This window comes from Clinocottus analis, unplaced genomic scaffold, assembly GCF_023055335.1.
Source record: "Clinocottus analis isolate CAN_PGR_092001 unplaced genomic scaffold, fCliAna1.0.p SCAF_5, whole genome shotgun sequence".
Taxonomy (NCBI): domain Eukaryota; kingdom Metazoa; phylum Chordata; class Actinopteri; order Perciformes; family Cottidae; genus Clinocottus; species Clinocottus analis.
In genome coordinates, this window is record NW_027176207.1 from 8,892,861 (window position 1) to 8,914,055 (window position 21,195).

At 40.8% G+C, this 21,195-nt stretch overlaps 2 protein-coding genes across 2 annotated transcripts in view; both read right to left on the bottom strand.

The window, feature by feature from the left end:
• The window catches only part of sipa1 (signal-induced proliferation-associated 1), a 28,383-nt gene extending 20,218 nt beyond the window's left edge, over positions 1–8,165 (bottom strand). The window contains exon 1 of the mRNA XM_068600777.1: positions 7,848–8,165. The gene's annotated coding sequence lies outside the window, so the exon portion shown is untranslated. The remainder of the gene's footprint in view (positions 1–7,847) is intronic.
• A 4,422-nt stretch (positions 8,166–12,587) lies between these two features.
• Positions 12,588–20,341, bottom strand: LOC137802994 (histone acetyltransferase KAT5-like). The gene is made up of 16 exons (XM_068601232.1): positions 20,312–20,341; positions 20,165–20,231; positions 18,825–18,893; positions 18,550–18,686; positions 17,810–17,878; positions 17,543–17,725; positions 16,903–17,073; positions 16,740–16,814; positions 15,773–15,835; positions 15,272–15,520; positions 15,083–15,172; positions 14,856–14,996; positions 14,619–14,712; positions 14,371–14,530; positions 13,863–13,944; positions 12,588–13,339 (listed from the first exon to the last, which is right to left on the bottom strand). Exons 1-16 carry the CDS (start codon positions 20,339–20,341, stop codon positions 13,205–13,207), a joined length of 1,815 nt encoding a protein of 604 aa, XP_068457333.1. The 3' UTR covers positions 12,588–13,204.
• Between the last annotated feature and the right edge of the window lie 854 nt (positions 20,342–21,195).

The following is a 21,195-nucleotide window of genomic DNA, read 5'->3' on the forward strand; positions in this document are numbered from 1 at the left end:
CGATTCTTTACCACAAGGTCTAAATCAACTCCTAATAGTGATTGATTTTTGGAAATTTAAAGCCAGGCTCGGTCTCACTCTCACTTATTGATCCCACGCGATCCTGTTATGTTACATTTGAGATCAGGTTGCATGCCTGTTTTGCTGCTGGGATGTGTGACACTCAGCTGAACTGGCCTGCAAAGCTTTAAAGAAAGTAAACATGTATAAATGTGGCTCGATCCGATTCAGAAAACAAGTTTATTCTAAAAACCCAACACTTGCTCTCGGCATCTTCAGTCTACACCACCAGCCCCCCTTCAGCACACTGCGGACAGTGAACTGGGCCAAGTCCAGAGGCTGCTAAGTGGATGCTACTGCAGCACTCTCTTTTTTGTAACGTTTTATCTCCCTTTTTCATTCAAACAGTTTGCAAACGTCAGTCTAAACTATTGGTCCCCAAAGACACATGAGCATGCATCCCTGGCAACCTGTGTTCAACGGGCTGATATATAAAAAAAAAAAAGAGGATAGCTGTCGAGGCGGCACGAAAAAGAGCAGGTTTTCGAAGGAATTATTTATTGTGAGCAATATTTTGCACGTACAGACTCTGGTACTCTAGCAGAGTATGACTGTGACCCACCGTTTGATCCCGCCATTGATAACCATTCATTTCACAACCGTGCAAACAATTCTCTACACATTTTGCCTGCGATATGACACATGTATCATCACTCCTACTTAACTGATGCTTTTTGATGCCCTGTTTTAATAACACTTTCAGGTAAAGCTGACATAACAGAAAAGCAGTAACAACATTTGATGAAGTTGTGTTCATTCCCTGCACAAATGTTGACTGAAGCGTCACAACACAGAACATATAAAACCAACCACACGTTTCTCTTGTCAGTTGTGTTGTGGTATACTGACGCTAATTGGATATTTTAGGGTTAATCCGTCTAAAAAAAAAGAAGAGCCATTTACATTTCCTATTTCAAAGAAAGGGCGTGATTAGCTCCAAGAAGTCTGAAGAGGAAACTACTTCTACCAGTGGAAATGTTAAAAAGAACCAATCAGCAAAATGCTGCTTTTATCAGCTCTGCTGAGTAGCGCCGTTGTTGTGGTTGTACGTGGAGGTCAAACCTCCCTCTGGGTTCTATAGTTGGATCATGTATCATCTCCACACAGGCATATACCTGCAATTTCAAGGAGAGCTGTCCTCCTTCAAAATTTAAAAAAATAAAGTATTCTGCCCAACAAATTATTAATGGAGCTGGACGAAAGGGGGCGAGGGTTACCAAGACGTTAATTATTCATTGGTTGGTCGTTTTCTTGTCCACTCTTGCACCGTCTGGGATGCACACACACACACACACACACACACAAACCAGAGCTGATTTGTTATGATTCATCCCCAAGACTGTGTCTGACTTCTTTGTGCATGCGGGGCTCACATTCTTACAGTAAACCAATGGGGTGAGATCATCGACCATGTGACTTCAGTGGTGGCCGGTCTGGTTTCAGTTCTTTTTCAAAGTTTTTTGTAACGAGACGAGGTTTCACTACAACAAAAATAAGCTGTGAGAAGAGTCGGACACTGTCACTGGCAGCAGATGTGAATATATTTCACAAATCAGTGCAGTTTGTATTATTTATTTACTGTTTACTCATAGCGTATGCCTAATTAGTGGACATCCCCCTTCAGAAAATGCAGAGGAAGTATGGTCAGAAAAGCTCCCTCTGTAGTATTGTCCATAAAAAAACCCAACTTCCTCTTGTAATAAATAGCACAACTGAAAACTGATGCACCCACAAATGCAAATCTAAGCGCAATTGTTTCGAACATAACCCACTTATACTACTATTGTTCTGCCACAGTAGAAGAAAGTACCCAACCTGCACTATTGTTTGATGCGTTATTTGCCATGACATCAACACTGTGTGCTGGCAGAGCACTGCCACTTCCTGTGTATCTGAAAATACACCTCGTGGCAGGCCGCGTGTGTGACGGAGGGACGGCCCGACAGATACAAGGCCGAAATGTGAGCGGATTCAAGAGCGTGTGTGTCTTTGTGTCTCTTTGCTGACTCTATAAAAGCCTTATACATGTGGCACACTGTCCACACAGTGACAGGAAGAGCAGCTGTCCCCCTATGACCGCCCTGTGTGTGTGTGTGTGTGTGTGTGTGTGTGTGTGTGTGTGTGTGTGTGTGTGTGTGTGTGTGTGTGTGTGTGTGTGTGACAGGGAAAGGAACTGACCCTCAGCGTCATGACTGCGTCTATTATGTTGAGACACGGTTCACTGTTCCTCCTCAGTCATCAGAGCATCCAGCTCCAAGGCAGAGGAAAGGAGATTGCTCAATATTGCTTTAATAGCACTCTGAATGGTCACCCTACCTCGTCTACTTTCAGAGGAAGAGACGGTGACCTCCTCTACTTCCTCGCTTTCCCTATTGTCCACTGGAATGAAACCCAGATGCCATGAAATGGCTGCAGCACCAACATAAACCACCAAGTTTCTCGAAATAAGTGTTGCTTTTAACACAAATTGCTGTCATAAATTTGGAGGAATAGACAACTGTCTCTTGTTGACTATCCCGGCTCAGGCTCTAGTGAAGGCTCCACACAACCCTCACAGAAATAAAAGCCTATTCCAGAAGGAGATCACTCCGAAAAGGAGATTACTATTAAATTAATGACCTTACTGATGAGCCACTATCTAATAAGGATGGTCAACGATTATGATATTTTGATATTCCCTCCCCATAAAATATACAAATATTGTAAGAATGCTTTAAATATTAGTGCAGTGTAAGTGTTAATATGAGCTTCTCTAAAACTCATTGCATTTGCATAAAAAACCTCTTTCCATTGTGTCACAATTAAAAAAAGTTCAAAAATCATGATTATCCAAATGTGAAAACAACCCGTATCTATATGCTTTACATCTGAACAATGCCGGAAAGCACTATCTGCAGTTCACAGTCTCACTCCTGTCTGGTGCGCTTGTGTCATTTACACCAGCGGCTCTGCACCTTCTGACCTACATAAAAACGAGCAGCTCGTGCACCAATATGTCAACTGTGGCGATGCAGATAAGGGCTGATTTCCTGTGATGCTGCGTAGACTACGTGTTCATAAGACGACGCAGGTTCTGTCTGCACGTGAATGAAGTGAACAAAAACACTCGACAGAGCGTTGCCGGGTCGCTGTGAATTAATAGCGCTAATAGCGTGCGCTAATGGTTGCATGGAAGGATTCACAGAGTCATTACAGACAGAGCCTGTTTATCAGTCTATAAGCCTGGAGCCAACACTATTATTTATGGTGCTAATTTTTCTCCAGCAAGGTATAAAACTGATACATGACTGCTGTGACTTCAGAGCACGTATTTGTGTCACATTAAAAAAAATGACTCAGAATAGGAAAAGTGTGGCAGGAATTAATTCCAAAGCAGATGTGAGACATCCCCTCCCAGACAGTTTCTTGTACGCGCTTACTGTTTGGTCCTGTGAGGTCAGACAGTCAGTGCTCTGAAAGACATGAGCTCAAACTGCTCTCGCCTCTCACTTCTTCATTACCGCTCCCTTTAACATGCAAATGAAACAGTTGAGGTTGCAACTTCCTCCTCATAGTTGTGACAGAAGAAAGAGGCCCATCAGTCGTAAATGAACACGGGTGATAATCTCTAATATTTTAAGCTTTGGCCCCAAAAATGGAAATATACTTCATGATGTATTTTGACCCTCCTCTCAGCGCAGGATGTTTTCTGCTTTTATTACAAAACTCTATCTGCCATTACGGCTATGAAGTGACGCGGCGCTCGCGTGAATGGTCGGTCCTGGTTTGCTTTCAGTCCTTCCGAATACCCTCGAGCGCACTTCTCCTGTAATAGCAACATGAACAATGAGGAGCCACTGCACCGCTTAATGGTTTAATGTATGTGTGTCATAACTGAGAGGGTCATTGTGATTAAGAACAACAAGCTCCAATGCATTTCTGAGAGGGGATTTTATAACCTGAACATAAGGATTCAAAAAGTGTCTAAATATAACAGATAGAAAATTAAGAAACGTCATTTATTCAACTAGGTCTAAAACATCATTCATCCACAATGATTAGGTTCTTTGTAATTGAAGCACTTATTTCTTTGTGTACCCTTGACACATCGCACTCAGCACAGCTGATGGACTACTGAGGGGTTTCAGAAAGGATAATAATGAGTATCATTCCTTTGTGTCATTTTAAACTTTTAACAGAATTGTTTTGTGCAGACAGTCGATGTCCCAAAATCATCCAGGCACATTTTTTTTAAGCCTAAAACGAGACAACGCAACTGTTTATCCGCTGAGAATTAACTCCCCAAAAGATAAAGAGAAAAATTTGAACTGAATATTTGTCATCCTAATTTATTTCAACTGTACAGGTAATACTGAACTAAAAAAGGGCAACAGCCTGAGGAAAAAACTCAGAGGCCAGTTACTTTCCGACCAGTCAACAGAGGACAGGTGACAGCGGAGAGCACAAGCTAAGAGGATCCAGCCAGAGGCTTACACTGCCAGCATCCTGCCATTTGATGAGGAGGAGGCTCCGCCTGTCCTTCCTCGCTGAGCCCCCACGGGGAGCCTGCCGGGGTGTAGCCGTGCAAAATGGCTCCAAATGAGAGGAATGATACGATGCTGACTCACAACTAAATCCTCCTGGTAACCTTGAAACATGTTCAGATCAAAGTCACTTTGCTCGTATCTATCCAGGATTTTGGACAACTTGTTTTTGAAATACACATATATGGACCCTCTTGTGTGGTGCAACGCAAACCAGAGGCACCTTCAGGAATAACTTTTTTGTCCCCTGCTTTTTACGTCACATTGTGAAGCGAAGCCGGCTGATTGCTGACTGCTGTCAGCTATTTGCTGAAGCTGATGCTTTGTGGACAGAGAGTCATTTACGGAGTCACAGTACAAATCTGCACAAAAACAGGACAAACAACATGAGCTTAAGTTGAAATCCTGGCTGACAAACTGCATCGGGAGATATTAACATGGATCTAGTGACTCAGTCTTACCACACGACTGTGATGCTGCTAACAGACTGTCATCATCATTATTCAGTGATAAGTAAACAAAGGTTATTCACTCCTCCACTTGCATTCAAAAAGGGCAAACAACAAAGCTCTCTTCTACCATTTTTGGTATCTCTCGACGGTTGGGTTTCACAACAATAACGACGTTTTTTGAGGTCACGTTAGGCATAAGTACCGACTATGTGGATGATAGATGACAGGCACCAAATCTGAATCCACAACATGACACGGACACATGTGTACACACTCAAGCTCTCTTTGCTCTTGTTTGGTGCAGGAAATAAAAGTAGGCCGATCGATTCAAGAGCCTCCTCTGACTCGGCTCCCTCCTACTCAACCCAGAATAGTATAAGAGAAGAAGACCTTCATGGGAAAAGACAGCCCTCGGTTGTACATCCTCGCACTCAAAAAAGCAGAACTCTTATTCATGTAGTTATTTTTGGGTCATGTACAAGTCAGTTTATTTCTATGATCTTGGACTACAACAAGTACTAGAGTATTTGGGGACTTGGTCAGAGATTCGCATATTAAACTTGTCAAATAGCTGCATGGCTGCCGGACTGCATGAATGGATCTAAATGACGGTGATTCTTGAACATCAAATGTGTCCAGACCAGATCAAAATGCTCATATTTTGGATGTCGAAGTGTCCAAACTGGAGCAAAAACAATTAGATCAACTAATCAACTGCAGCCATTTGGATTACTGATTCATCGTTGAAGTCATTTATCAGCAAAAATCCTAAACATCCTGTGATTCCACCTTTTTTTCTGTCTTACAATACAGTAAACTAAATACGTTCAAGCAATGTGAATGTCAGCTTGCTCGTGGAAATTATGATTTCAGCAGCCAAACTATTGAACGATTATTTTGAAAATAAATAGTAGTTAGTTCGCCGTAAACGCATCTCGTATCATAACTCACATACAAAGCACTAACTCCTGACTAATAGCACGCAGACGTGATTTTCCTATTCATACATGTAATTGTTTGAGTTGATTTAATAATGGAAACTAATTAAAACCACCTGGCAGTGATTGATAAACTACTAGTTTGACTTGGAAAACAAGTCTTCAGGAGAGCAGGGAAAATATTGTAAAGCAGTTTTGTTTGGCAAAACAATTCCATCATTAAATTAACAACATGGAAACAGATAGCAAATCATGGACTACAGGGGGCACAATGGCTTCAGTTATTCTGCTATTATTAGGCCTTAAAATGCAATTTAGAGCTCTACCTGCTCTGGCAAATAACACAAACGTACTCTAGATCAAGATACGGATGGTGTTTGTGTCTGATGGACACACCGCTTGACTGATATGTATAGATGATGCAACACGATGATGACAGAAGAAAAGAAGGAAAGAAGAAAAAAGAAAAGTCTCCAGGAGCTGAGTTGGATGAATAGGTCGCATACTGTTGGGATTGTTGTATCAGAGCACTTCATACAGACACACTTATCATTTTCCATAAAGTATGCCTGTACAGTAAAACAAGTTGCATTCAAAGTTCACCCTGATGAAAAACATCGCACCCTCCTGCCCGCCTCGCCAGGAACACAAACACAATGCCATCAAGTCTCATTCAGTTATCACCTTTCCTTCCTTCCATCATGTCAGGTCAGACTGCATTTTATTGTTTAAAATGCTAATGTCAACCACAGCGAATACCACACTGAATGAGGAGCCATGCGGCTCAATGTAAATTAAATGACCCGTCCTTTGAGTGCACTGGCTTATGTAAGCTGCTTGCCCCTCCATCCCTCCCCCCAGCTCTCCATCCCTGCCTTTCTTACCCTTCAGCAGCCTTATCCATCCCCTGAAACCCCAACGTCTCGTAAACACACAGCCCCATCCTAAACTGGGGAGTGCAGGGGGTGATGGGGTGGGCAGGAGGGGAGGGGAGGAGGGGGGGCTGACTCCCGCATCCCTCATTTTTCTCTGCCACCTTGAAAACAACACCCCAATTCTGATTGTGGTTCTCCATTCCATCATTGTTTGTGCACATCACATGAAGCACTGTTACAATGCTCTTCATCCACACAAATCCTCCGCTGCGCAACACAAACTGATGGCCTTTTTTTTTTTAATCCTTAAAATGATGTATTTAGACCACACACAAAAAAAATGAATCCTGGTCCTCTTTTTGTTCCTGCATCTTCTGTCTCTTTCATTCTCTCAGTGTCCCTCCATCTATCCCTCCCCTCCCCTCCTGCCTCCACCTTGCCCTCATCTCAGAGTCCTGCAGCCAGAAGCGCTCTACAGCCAGGTTTCGCAGAGGCTTCTTGACAATGTCACAACAGTGTTTTTAAGACAATCCGGCCTCATTGCAGGGTGCACAATGGAGACAGACAGGAGAGATGATGGGGGGTTAGTGTCGGGAGAGGAGGACGGGAGGGAGGGGGAGGCCGGGCATGAAATGCGACAAAGGTTGCGAGCTGGATTCCAACCTACAATGTCGCGTGTAAATGTCATAAACGGGGCTCCCCGAGTAAAATGCATTTTTTAAACCGCTGACAACGACCCAGTGGGTCGAGAGGCAGAGGGAGGACAAACTAGATGGTGATATGATAATGCCAAGCCATTATTTCATGTCATCTACGGCTCTCATACATTGTCTTTGGATGGATTGTGTGAGCATAAGAGCATATGCATGCCTATACAGAGGTATGTGGCACACACAGAGTGCAGATCCATCCATCTGAATTCATTATCCTCAGAAACAGGACACGGGGAGGCTGGAATGTGAATTATCCGTGATCTCAATACAGAAAGAAAAGGCTTACCTCCACATTTCAGCTCCGCTCGACCCTGCCTTGTTTCATCCTGTTCCTCTCTGCCGACTCCCTCCCCTTCTCTCCCCATGACAGCATTTTTCTGCTATCTATCTCCACGGTGAGGCTCTTTCTCCTCCTCCTTCAGTCCCTCCTGTCTGCCGTTCTCTTCCTCTCTCCAAAAATAAAACGACAAAACACACTTCCCGATCTCTGTGTCTACCGGCTTTTCTATTCTGCTGGTTAAGTCAAGAGGCAGGTTGATTTGTGCTGTCCTCCTCCCTCTTTCTCTCTCTCGCGCTGATTCTATTCCATTCACATCACACTAAAGCCAACCCCCTCTTTCTCCTCTCTCTCTCTCTCTCTCCCTCTGTCTCACACACACACACACACACACACACACACACACACACACACACACACACACACACACACACACACACACACACACACACACACACACACATCGCCTCTCTCTACTCCCCCCTCCCCATCTCCTTGTCAGAGCGACGTTCAGGGCAGCGACCGACAGCAGCGGCCAAGAGGAGAGCTCTCCGTCTTAAACTGAGCATTCAAAATGCGTCAGTGGCAAGAACGAATATTAAAAAATGTGCTGAATCAAGGACTCAAGAGTCCCATACAATAACATGACAAGCAAAAGCCAAAAGTGTGGAAGATAATGACGCAACGTTGTTTTAGGATACTAACCTCCACAGTCCTTCTTTTACTCCATTATTAATGGAAACAGGCACATGCCAAATCAAACACGTTCCTTTCGTGTCATTTGTCTTTGCCAAAAGCGACTTCTGCACGAGAGAGATAAAGGCTCACGAGCACCGAGGGGCAAAGGTGAAGATGGCAGTGTGTGTGTTTTGGTGTGTGTGAAAGTTTGTTTATTTGTCGAGACATCTGCATACTCCCCAGACACAGCCAGTGTGGGTCGAGACCAGAACAAACAATCCACCTGCTGAACAATGTGAGCACAGGGGTGCAACAACATGGCTCTTTTCCCGTCAGTCACTGCATCTTAAAAAAACATGTACCTGAGAAGTTGGGTAAACCATTTAATTAATAACGGTCAGGAGAGGAGAGGTGCTGCTTAACTTACATTACAGCAAAGCCAAGTGTCCGGCACCATCCCCCTAATTACGGCATGGAGTCCCGTCCTGGCCGGACCATATGGCTGTGTGTGTTAGCAGGTCAGTGGCTCTGGGCTGGGCAGCGGGGGAGGAGGAGAAGCCTGCGTTGCTGGTGGCGTGTGCTTGGAAGAGATAAGAGAATTACCAGAGGTACTAGTTGATAGTTAAACAGTTTTCTGAAAAGCAACCATACCTTGCAAGCGTACCGTGTTTTTAGTTTGTTGCCATCTATGGTGTTTAGTGTTGTTTCAATCTGAAAAATAAGCCAATAAAACAGTTCCTCACCTTATATACAAGTGGAGGAAAGTGCGTATAGTCAAACCATTTTAATGTCACATAACATTTCCAAGTGACAGTAAAGAGTTCATGGTTGTCTTACACACATTAATAAAAAAACAATGTAATGTAAATATCCTGGCTGGTTTTAGACGGTCTACGATTATGTCCTGTTCTGATACCATGAACACAATGTACACTTGACCAACTTATTTATAATGGTTTGATGGTTAACATGATTTGTGGCCGTCTGAGCCGCTCAAACTGACACCAGAGGTCATTTTGGACAATCAGTGCTACAGTGACCCCGTGTGGAAATGTTCCACCAAGACCGCAAAGACTTGACTGCATGAAGCTCTCCTCTGCCGAGAAACACATTTGTCTTTCTTAAATTGCGTCTCTCTTATGACAAATTACACTTCATGGGATCTCACATGCAGGAAACTTAGGGGTTGAAGCTGTGACAGAAAATTAGCTATCCTGAGCCGTCAGCATAATAAAAACAAAAGCTCATTCTTAAAATGTTGTCCGACTATCCAAATAAAAAATATATTTAGTATATATTCATAAAATAACAGAAAATTGTCTTAATGAAGTTGAGATGTTTTAATTGATTTCTTATTGCACTAATTGATTCAGTAAAATCACAGCATAATAACGCATAATTAACGACAATGTTTCTTTATGTTTAAATCATTGGTGAAGGTTTTTAGATGATAAATTATATTTTAAGTTCTTTCAACAATTGCCTAGAAACATAAAGACCAAACATTCAGACATCAGCCCTCTGTTTATCTGCCTGATCTCTCCTCTGCAGGTTCCCTCGCTTTGTGACACGATTGTGGCGCCACTTTCATGACGTGATCCATGTTTAACGACTTCTAACACATTAATATCAGTGCTCACATCAATTGTGACTGTGGATCAAGGGTTTGCATGTCCGTCTTATATGCAGAGGATCAGAGGTTTGAATCCCAGCTCCGCTAAATTTGTTCTTAAAACAAACATTTTTTTTGGATTGAACACCCTGGCGGGCCGGTCTGGACCCCCTGGCGGGCCGGATCCGGTCCACGGGCCGTATGTTTGACACCCCTGGTGTATGCTGTATATATTCTTGTGAGTAAATAACGATACCTGAAAAAAAAAAAATGCTTGGCTCTCGAGAGGTCCAGATAACACACAAGCTATCTCTGGGCAGGAATCAGGATGAGGAAATGTACAAAATGTCAGAAAGCTGCCCAAATGAGTAATGTGGTGAGGATATTAGATTAGTGTGAAATTCTTCTCGGCCCTCGTGGGGGCTGGCGTGGCTCTGCCAGGTGCAGAAAGAAAATGGGTGTGATGAGATTTGGGAGAGGTTTCACCAGAGCTGAAGGGCTGATAATTCAACCTGACTTGCTAAAGTTAAAGCATCGCTTAGCACATCAAACTAGTGCAGAACACTCCTGCTGACTCAACAGATTTATATGCCCCTGCTGAGGAAGTTAATGAAGATTTCACACGGTCAACCTACGCTTTCTGTCCAGCTGCAAAGATTGTGGGTCAGCAGCAGCAGCAACGAACGAGAAGACACGTTGCAATAACTTGCAGTGATGAGATGAGATTAGTCAGCTCAAGATCATACTTATGGAGTTATGATTCTACCTGTGGCTTGGATTACCAATCCTGATCCACTGCTTCTGTCCATTTGTTGTTCACATTTCCTCAGTCTCTTGTCAGCTGTAATAGAATTTCAATAGTGAGATTGTACTATAACATTTTCTTTTCAACCAACAGTCCCCTTGCTGAATTTTAGCTTGTGGTTTAAATGTTGGTAATGCAATTTGGCACAACAGGAAGGGAGAATCACAATGCCGCCTCATAGTGGCCATTAATCAGACTTGCAGAAAAGAGCTTAACAGTGTTTATAACCAGCATCCACGTTGCATAGATTTCCTCTTTGCACTTTCCAGATGATAATCTCTCACACTAGAACCAGTCCCAAGTTATATTACTTTACAATGTTTATTTTAACATCAGGGATCTCTATAGTGATGTTCAGGACATTCATCATCTTGACCAGTTAAACTTTAGTTTCATTTCTCACCTGTGCAGTTGAAGCTGGTTCTCAGGGCTCTCTGCCAATAAAAATACCTCAGACCAAACAGTGGAAAAGACTCACTTTTAAAAACACACATGTAAGACACTTTCATGGTTTTTAAAGAGTTTTTTTTTTATCAATTCAAGAACTTTTTTATATCAAACGCTCAAATTATACTGTCAACTGTGTTTCACTTAAAGATGTACTAAATCCTTTCAACAGGGTAAATTTAACAACCTTTGTGACATGTAAACATAAAACACCAACCGAAAGTATAACATACCAATTGTCTTTTCCTGTTGATATTGTGCAGCCAGTTGGTTTACATTAAGTAAAAAAAGACATGAAAGACAACTGTACACAAAATTTACATTCATCTAACAGTTCAACATGGCTTCTGTCTTCTCATCTTTTTTTTTCTTTTTCTTTTACAATCAGGTCCAGTATGTACACTTATGGGGTAACATGTGGTTTAACATGGGGACTGATTTGTCTCATTGCACACAGATGATTATGACACTGAATTATATTAAAAAAGGAAGAATATCCTGAATGATCACTAAGAGCATAAATACTTCCAACTATATAAAACAGGGAAATGAAAGCAGACTTGCTACTATGAAAGTTAACAAACCTGAAGTGTCCATGTTGGCTCTTTAAACAATATTATAACGGTAGATTTTGCTCGTTTATAAATGTTTGTCTTCATCTAAGCGGTTTTGGCTGTTTATTTAAATACATGTATTTTTTATTTTTATTTACAAGTGAGCCATATTACTGCAAGAACATGTATGTCCTCGCGGTTTGTTGAAAGACAAAAAAATAAGAATTTAGGCACTGGAGGAGAATCGCAATAAACTTAAAGTTACTATCTGTGCGCTGAGACGAGAGTTAGAATTTTTGCTTTTGTGCTCCAAAAACGGATCCTAAAATTGTCTTCCTTTCACCGTCTCACTGTTTTATAAACCCACAATACATTTTTCATTGACTCTTTGTTCATCAGTGAGTGACCTGCTTCTCAGTAGGTATTGTATTTCATAACAATTCAAACTTGTGTGTCCAGAAAGAGGCGTTTGAGAGACATTATGAATCCTGCACCTTCGTACAAAAAGGTGTACTCAGAGTAGAAAGTGAAAACAAGATTTTGGAGTGTTGTCCCATAGTTTAAGGAGTACTTCACATCTTGTACTTTTGTCATCAACTTAAATATGACGTGTATGACGACAGTGATGTTGTTGGAAAGTATCACACCAGGAATTGGACATTTTGGGAGGTACATTAATAATTCTGACAACATTTTAACACCATTTTTTCGTGTGGCAGATACAAAGGGTGTAGACAAAAATCACACACTTAAAACAAAACGATCGTCCCTTGTTGAATTTAGGTAAAAGAAATGCTCTTTGTGGTTTTTACATAATGTGGACTCGTCAACAGATGAACCGATTCACCGTGGATCTAGAAAACAATATTGTTTCCATTAGGTGGTCTGTAAGGTCGCCATTGTCGGCTTGAATGTACACTATTGAACAAACACCATATCTGACTCTTAAACGCACTGTTGGTCAAAAACAGAATCTTTTACACAGTAGAAGGTGTGTTGTATATTTTGGTGGCGTCACGGTTAACCAGTCTCTCTTTAGTCCCCAAGCTTGAGAGCTTTTTAAATTCACAATATACAATAAATATTCACAATAAAAGTTTTTGCAGCTCAAGTGACAATTTATGTTCATTGTGTCTTATCTGAAAAAGAGTCCTGGGTTCAAAAAGGTTTTGAGGTTCTACATGAAAAACCTGGACAAAAACCTTGATCTGATCCGGTTGCTTCAAGTCTGCGAACTGGCGGTTTGGGGGTGAGTCAGTGAATCGGGACTCTACCACTTGCCCCTCTTGCTCCAGTCCTTAGGTGTGAAGTGAAGGCATTTTGGATCTATGCGCAAGTGTCTCTTCTGCATCGCTCTTTCATGACCGTCCACAATGTCCTCTGAGAGAGTCAGGATGTACTGGCCCTGGATTCAAGACCAGAAAAAAAAACTTTTAGATTGAGCGCCAAATCAAATTTTCTTCAGCAGACTTTTTTGGGGGGAAATAAGCTCATCAGGTGACATTAATAGGTAATCCGCGTGGAGCCCTCAAGTGTTTTATCAGCTTTGGCATCAAATTAAACATATTTCAACAGCTATACATTTCCACACAAAAACTTGTTTTCCGTTATTAAATAAAAAGAAAACAATGCTTCTCCCAATCATCACGGTATTAAAGATTCAAAACATCTGAAACAGTCTGATGGAAAGTTGTGTGAAGACTAATGACAAAGTGTGGAGATCAGTGGTTTTATACTGCTTTAAAGTTTTACAGTGGATGGAATCCATGTACCAAGGAGAGGGCTAAAAAAAAATCACAAGACAAACAAAACTTTAAATTTACACAGCAAGTTTGTTAATTGACACACCACCATGCTGCAGATGCCATCAGAAAGGTCAAGGTTGTGGATAAAGGAAATAAAAAGGGAATGCGGCGTTAGTCTCTCACCTTGTAATAGTTGATGAGGTTTAGGTACTGAAGCGTTGAAATGACGTCTTCTTTCTTTACACTTGTGATTTCACTGATCTCACTGTAGGTTCAAAAGAACAGGACAAATGAAAAGTGAGCCAATCTTTAAACTTGGGATACAATAAAGTTGGTGTCGGCAATATTAAGGAACCAACAAGATTAGGCTTGATTTTCAAAGTATCCAACCGAACAACCCAGTCCTGTGTCTCCAAAGGTTGCTGAATCTAGCGAGAAAGTCAGCAAGTCGGTTCCTATAGACGGTCCTCCAAAGAGACCCCAAAATTATCATTAGGGACTCTAAAGAAGAGTGCGCAGTTCGGCCAAATAAAATGATTGACAGAGGCTTATTACAGTCCTGTGCCAGACACCAGATTGTTTTCTTTTTAGTAACACAAGATCCGATTTAGGAAGTTAAGAGAATTTAAACAAATACAACCAAAACTAAAATACAACCCTATCTCTAAAGGGTTTGACAGGTGGCACATACTTGATTGTAATCTGCGGCCTTTCTCCATTGTCAGGTTTGAGGTCCATGAGAATTTCCAAGATGGTCTGGGACCAGTAGGAACGATAGGACAAAAGACCCAGGTCAGAAAGTGGCTTCTCAGGAGTCCCCGTCTTCCCTTCTACCTTGGACAGCTCGTAACCTGACAAATATACACAGGGAACTGATTAGCACAGGTGAGGTGAACACAGAGAGAAAGAGAGTTATATATAAATATACGGCACACTTACTGAACTCAATGAGCAGTTTGCCGTAGCCTCTCCGCTGGTAGGGAGGCAAGGTCAAGATGCAGGCTACGTTATAATCTTCAGTTGACTCTTTTTCCTGCACAAAGACAAGGACATTTTAGTTGTATAGGAACACCTTTTTAATATGAGACTGTCTCCAAGTTGTTATGAGTGGACACACACACACACACACACACACACACACACACACAAACAAAGAGTTTTGCATTATTTGTGTACCTTAGAAAAGTAGCCCACAATGTGGAAGCCTTTGGAGTCATACTCTGTCATTACATAGAAGAGGAAAGGGTCTGTGTCGTAATACAAGGTTTTGTGGTCCAGGAAACACTTCGCAAGTAAACACAGGTTCTGGGAATAAGTCTGGAAAATATGACAGAAATATATCAATAAAAAAAACAATAAATTCCAGAAAAAACCCTTTGAAGATGAGAAAAATGGTCACTAACTTTGTTTTTTCTGCCGTCAATCTCAAAAAAGGAGATGGTGCCTTTGCGGTAGATCTCGTTGCCTGGAGGATGTCTTAGATTACATTTTGTCTGTCGACGATGTAAAACACAAGAGGATGAGCGCCATGTGCAACATCTAAACAGCGAGCGATTAAGGCCTTAAAATCGTGACGTTCTGATGATTCTTACCAAATGCCTCTGGAGACACTTCAGGCTTTTGAGGTACTTGAGACAGAATTCACAGAGGTAGAGGATGGGCAGAGCGGTGAGTTCCTGTGGGTACGGTGAAAAGTACCAGGGCTTCAGTCTGTGACGGCCTAACTCTATGCACTCAATGTTTTTCATTCTGGTGACGATGTCGTCATGGCTGCGGTCGGACACCAGACTGCCGGTCATGCGTGGTGCAGACGGGATGCCGTCTGAACTGTCTTGGGAATCCTGGAGGTAAACAATATGGACATTAAATACATTTGACTCAATTGCTGCATTTGTTTTCATGCAGTTGAAAATTGTGTTGAAACCAAATGCTGCTTCATCAGATGGAGCATTTAGATTTCTTTAAATAAGTAAAATGAATAATCACAGAGGTTGTACATGATACCAAAAAGCTGGGTCTGAGGGAACCAGCGCCTGTTTCATTGGACCCAATACAGCGAGGCAAATAAACAAACAACATGTGATTAAACTGACCTCTGGTGGTGGTAGAAAGACACTGGCACTTTGAGGGTTGTTATACTGCAAAACCTTTATCATCTGGTGGGAAAAGTACATTAAAAATCAATGAATAAAGTCAGCTTCTGGAAACTATAAAAGGGGATTAAAATGGTTCTTATTCACACTCAACCGTTTGGTTAAAGGGCCGATTGAAAGCAATACTGAACTTTAGGATAACTTTTGTTTTAGTCAATTGAAGCCTGAGTTCATCAGCAGCAAATGACAGCAAGCGACTACTGACAAACACAAGTAGTGATGGAGATGTTAACGAATGAAGAGTAAAGAAAAGAGGAAACATAAACGTTGGCTTAATTATTTCATGTGGTTTGAGAGATAGTTTTGGTTGCTGCGATGACAAACCCACCAGCCACCGTCATCACAGATGATGTGAGAGAGCGGGAAAGATAAACTTAACAGCTGAGATGCTCATGTTGAGTAGAGCTTAACAGAGTGAGAAGAAACCTTGAAAACAGAAGTATGTGGGTTTTTTTTAAAGTAACATTTGACATATTATTGTCATGGATCGGTAACATTTTGTAAAACAAAATTAATGATTTTTTGGGGGGTATAATGAGCTTGAAAATGTCTCATGACAAAATTTGAATCAATACTCCTCATTGTACAGTTGCAACAAGGTCAATCTAAACACAGAATTTCTAAATGTAGCAAAACAAAAGGCCAATATAAACTGTTTTTAGGCTCAGAAACGTGTCACCAAACAGTATGTGTGGTTACTGCTTTTAAAACTGGAGTATACATAAATAAAATGTGTTCTTTGACCAAGACGCAGAATGTAATTCCATAGGTATACTATATAGATTTGTTTTTTTTACATCATAGTGCTCAAAATACAGATATAATGCATTGTCAAACGCAAAAAAATGCAGAGACTCTGACGGAAGGTATAGAAATGAGAAAATACGTTGACTGTAGAGTTACATACCTCGTCAGTTCCCCCACAATTAGCTTTTCTCTTCCTCCCGGGCTGCGAGGGGATGAGCCGCCGTGCTGTGCCGTTCTATCGTTACAAAGAAATGAAAAAATACACATTAGCCCCTGAAAAAAATACTTCAACATTTAAGAATCCAACATGAAGTTCTCTTTACCGTTGTGAGCGAGGAGATCGGTTCATGGTCTTCGCGGGACTTAAACGTGTTGGTCTCCCTCACCGCAGGAAAAACAGAGGCCTGAGAGGCTTCAGTTGAACTTGGCAGGGAGGGCACAGGGGTGGCCGGCGGTACCTGAGTCGCCAAGGGGACGGCTTCTACTTTTCTTTTCTGCAGCAAACAAACGTTATTTATTTAGCTTTGTTTCCTATCAAGAGTTGTTGATTATAGTCAGACACGATTACGCAGACAGCAAGATAATAATTTAAAGCTTGGTACTCCAGTTGTATGCCCTGAAACATCTTAATCAAATCTGCAGGCTGTTCACTGATGAGTCAAGACTGTGTTTTGTTAAATGGTCACAAAAAATTAACCGGTTTAAAAAAAAAAAAATTCTGTTCATCTCTAGGTTAATTAAACCATATTAAAACCTGGTATTAAGATGAAACAGATCAGCTGCAACTCCACTGGGTTAAAACTAAAAACGTGTTTTTATTGTGTATCCAAACTACAAGAATCAACAACTTCCCCCCCTTTTCATTGTAGTGCACAAACACCCCCCATAGAATAATCCATCTCCAGCACAACATGAACAATTAGAACATTGAAAAGAAAAATATGAGAAGAAAATATCAGCTACCTTAAAAGATTTGAAGTTTAAATGTGGCTTCACAAGTCCAGTGCATACACCTGACAAACATTTGGACACACTGTGTGTTAAACCACTTCCAGACGTGATCTGCACAACCGGATCAGCATCTTCCTTTTTTATTTCATGGTTGTTTATTTCTGGATTCCCATGCAGTTCAGTATGACCCGATAGCTGTTAGAGCACACAAGAAGTACGTTAACACCAAGTTCAAACAAGGTCTCAGTCATTTCTAGAAAGTGTAAATTCAAGTCGTACCGGTGTGGGGAGGGTTTTGCCTCTGGAAGGAGCTGTGGCAGACTGTACGTTGAGATCTAAACTCTTCCGCTAAAATTAACAGAAAGGAAGAGAAAGAAGAGGTGAACTGACATTCACATTAACCCTCAAGGATTTAATGGACACACGATGTAACTAGAATGGAGAGTAGTATACATCCCACACTCCATAAAATTGTACTAAAATGTTCTTTAAGTGTCGAGGCTGGGTTGATTATAAAAAAACATTGAGCATATATAAACTTGTACAGCTCGTACAGGTAGCAAACACACCACGTACAGCGTTGGTGGATTTGAACAAATCATTGACTCAAGCAGCATGCAAACTATTGCAGGAAGTTCAACTGCATTTTTCTAGCCAGCAAAGCACCCACCAGTGAAAATGATTTACATGTGAAACCAATGAGTTATTCTCTTTGTTTGGGCTGCTTGTATTATTGACCACTGATAAAGAACTTGTTACGGTCTACGCTATATAGATTATTATATCACTTTGCAACATTCATAACACAGTAATTGAGATTTACATCATCATGAACCTCTATATTCTGTGGAAATAACTAGTCTGAAACATGATTTATGTCATTTATCGAAGAGAAATAGCATCCACAAAATGTCAGCTCATATTGTGTTAACTACTGTCTTTTCATGGGTAAAATTATACTACTAAACCTTGGGTGTATTGTTGGGAATGAAACATTTAGAAGTGTAGAATACACTTACCCCATCTCTCTCTGGAGAACTGGGACGGGAGCCTGGAAGACCATTCTTAGTTGGTGTTTTAGCTTCTTTCTTAGGAAACTGAAGCTTCTTCATGTCCAGCCTGTCTCCTGTGACCCACTCATCCAGGCGCTTGTTGACTTTTAACATGAACAATTTGACACAAACAAAAAGACATATGATGTGATGTTTTGTGTCATGTAATTCAGTTTGTAAACTGACTGCAATTGCAGTTAAAATGTCAAAGAAAAACAAGCCGTAACACAAACTATACTCACAGTCAATATAGTGAACATAGTAAAGCTTTCTCGAAGAGACTTCCTTGACACTTAAAATTTCAGCCAACGCTGTAAGAAAAGCAGATCAGTAAAAATTAAAACTTGCAAAGACCTGTACTCAAATTAACAAAATTATTGACATGGACATCCATAAAACAGCTGCTTATTAAAACTTATTTATTGACAACAATCATTGTGGGTAAAAGGATTTGTGTAGATTTCAGTGTTAGAGTAGCAAGTAGTACTGAAAGACATGTACTCAATCTTCTCAATTGCTGCTTTTATGTTTTACATTAAGTATGTTTTGGGTTTGAGAATGTTGTTCAGCGACAACAGTAACTAAAAGACTTCACACAGCTCTGGGAACACGTGTCTGTTTTCATGAGAGACATAAATAAATAGATTTATACTGTATTCATCCCTAAGGGGTAATAACATCCTGACATTAAAATTAAAACAAAAATAAACATTTACATCTCTCGGTGCAATATAAATCTACGCTGTCACAGGATACTACGAATACAGGAAAACAAGTACTACACAAATTATATAAAGAAATATTCTTGTTGTAGAATTAACTAATCTAATAATACTAATCTTGAGACGCATTAGAAATGTATTTAAAAAGAAACATTGTAAGATAGAAACATCTAACTGCTCATAAATAGACACATGGAACCTGTGACAAAGATTTGCAAGTAGCTATTGCTTTCATTAATAATATTAATATAAAGTCATGTTGTTTAGGAACCACTGCACAAAACTCACTTGGACATGAAGCGTGCGAGTTTGTGTTAGTTACTTATGAAGTAAAACTGCCAGAGTAGCCCTCGTGAAGCTTCACAATAACAAGTGTCACTGAGATGCCTGACTGATTTGGCTAAAAATTGTGGCTATTTTTGTTGTTGCTCTTACTTTTCTCATCAGTCCGAACTGTCAAAACAAGTATCAATTAGACTACTTTGACCCAAACATGGCCCTTAAAAGTGAGCAAATCTGCATTCAGGCCAACAACTAACTGTTATTCAACTTGAACAATCTGTTTCAGATTTGTAAACAACAGCGTGATGTCAGATGGATTTCACCCAAGTTTCCCCCACAAATGTATTTTTGTGAATAAATCCACAATAGTTAGCTAGTTAACTAAATGTTGGATGTAAGAGTAGTTCTAGACAGCATTAAAGTGTAATGTCTTGCCATCGTATAGCTGCATGTGCGCCTTGTGAGTGTGATGTTTACAGTGCTTGACTGGAGGCCGAGGCGGCTGGTAACAACAGCTGAGGGTAGCTAGTTAGCATTAGCTAGCTTAGCACTGGAAAAAACAACCGGACAATACTTACGCCATTCGTCCTCATGTTCTTGGTTTTTACGAAGAACGGGGAGGCGACAGCCCTCAACAATCTCGACCTGTCGAAAATAATACGTTAATTTGCATCTTGAAACTGGTTAGTGTCTCTAAAATAAAATAATATCTCTTGAAAACCTACCGATGATGCGTTGTCCGCCATTTTCGTCATCTGTGCGAGCTGGAGCAGGGTGTTGTGGGAAAATGCCGGTCGACAACAAAGATGAAATAAACAGCAAGATGGCGATATGTGTGGCTGAACGTGGGAAGAGGAAGTCGGAAAACAAACCCGGAAGCAAATAGCGGGAGTCTTCCTCGAGTTGCAGGCGTGGTGAAACACCTTTATTAGGTTAGGATTTACAACTTGATTTAAAAAGCTTTGACTCATATCGTGGCGCTGAGGCCTAACATGGGTTACCAGTAAAACGTAGATTAGATTACGTTACAACCAGAAGAATGATAGAACATATCCAACAACTGAAATCGAACCAGTCACCAGCCTTATTATATTAAGATGATGGGACATTTCATATATTCCTTTTCACACCTGGTATATTGCAAAGAGAATGACTGCAGGCCAATTCATGAAACAGGGCCATTTGTAATTTAAGTCTTGAATCCCATTTCAGATTAAAAAAAATCTTTGGATAACATCTGAAAATTTGAAAAAAACACACGGTGACCATAAAACAAGGTAAATTGGCCCAGTGGCTAAGAATAGCTGATATAGGAGATGCAAAAAATACCAATGTTGTCCTGCATATATTTAAGAAAGGGTGGTATAAACTTCTTGGCAGCAGGGGTCCCTCTTGTCTACAATCTAATTTAGCAAAGACCAAAACAAATATACCGATTTTGTACAGAATGTACCCTTTCACATGATTTTCACTGACACTATTATTCAGGGCTTAATACACAGCCGAATGGAGATCTAGATAATAGTTAGATTGTAAGGGCTCTAAGTCTCAATGAAACAATACGTTTGTTTCTCGTCTAAAATCTAGTTTTCTAACCCGACCCAATCTA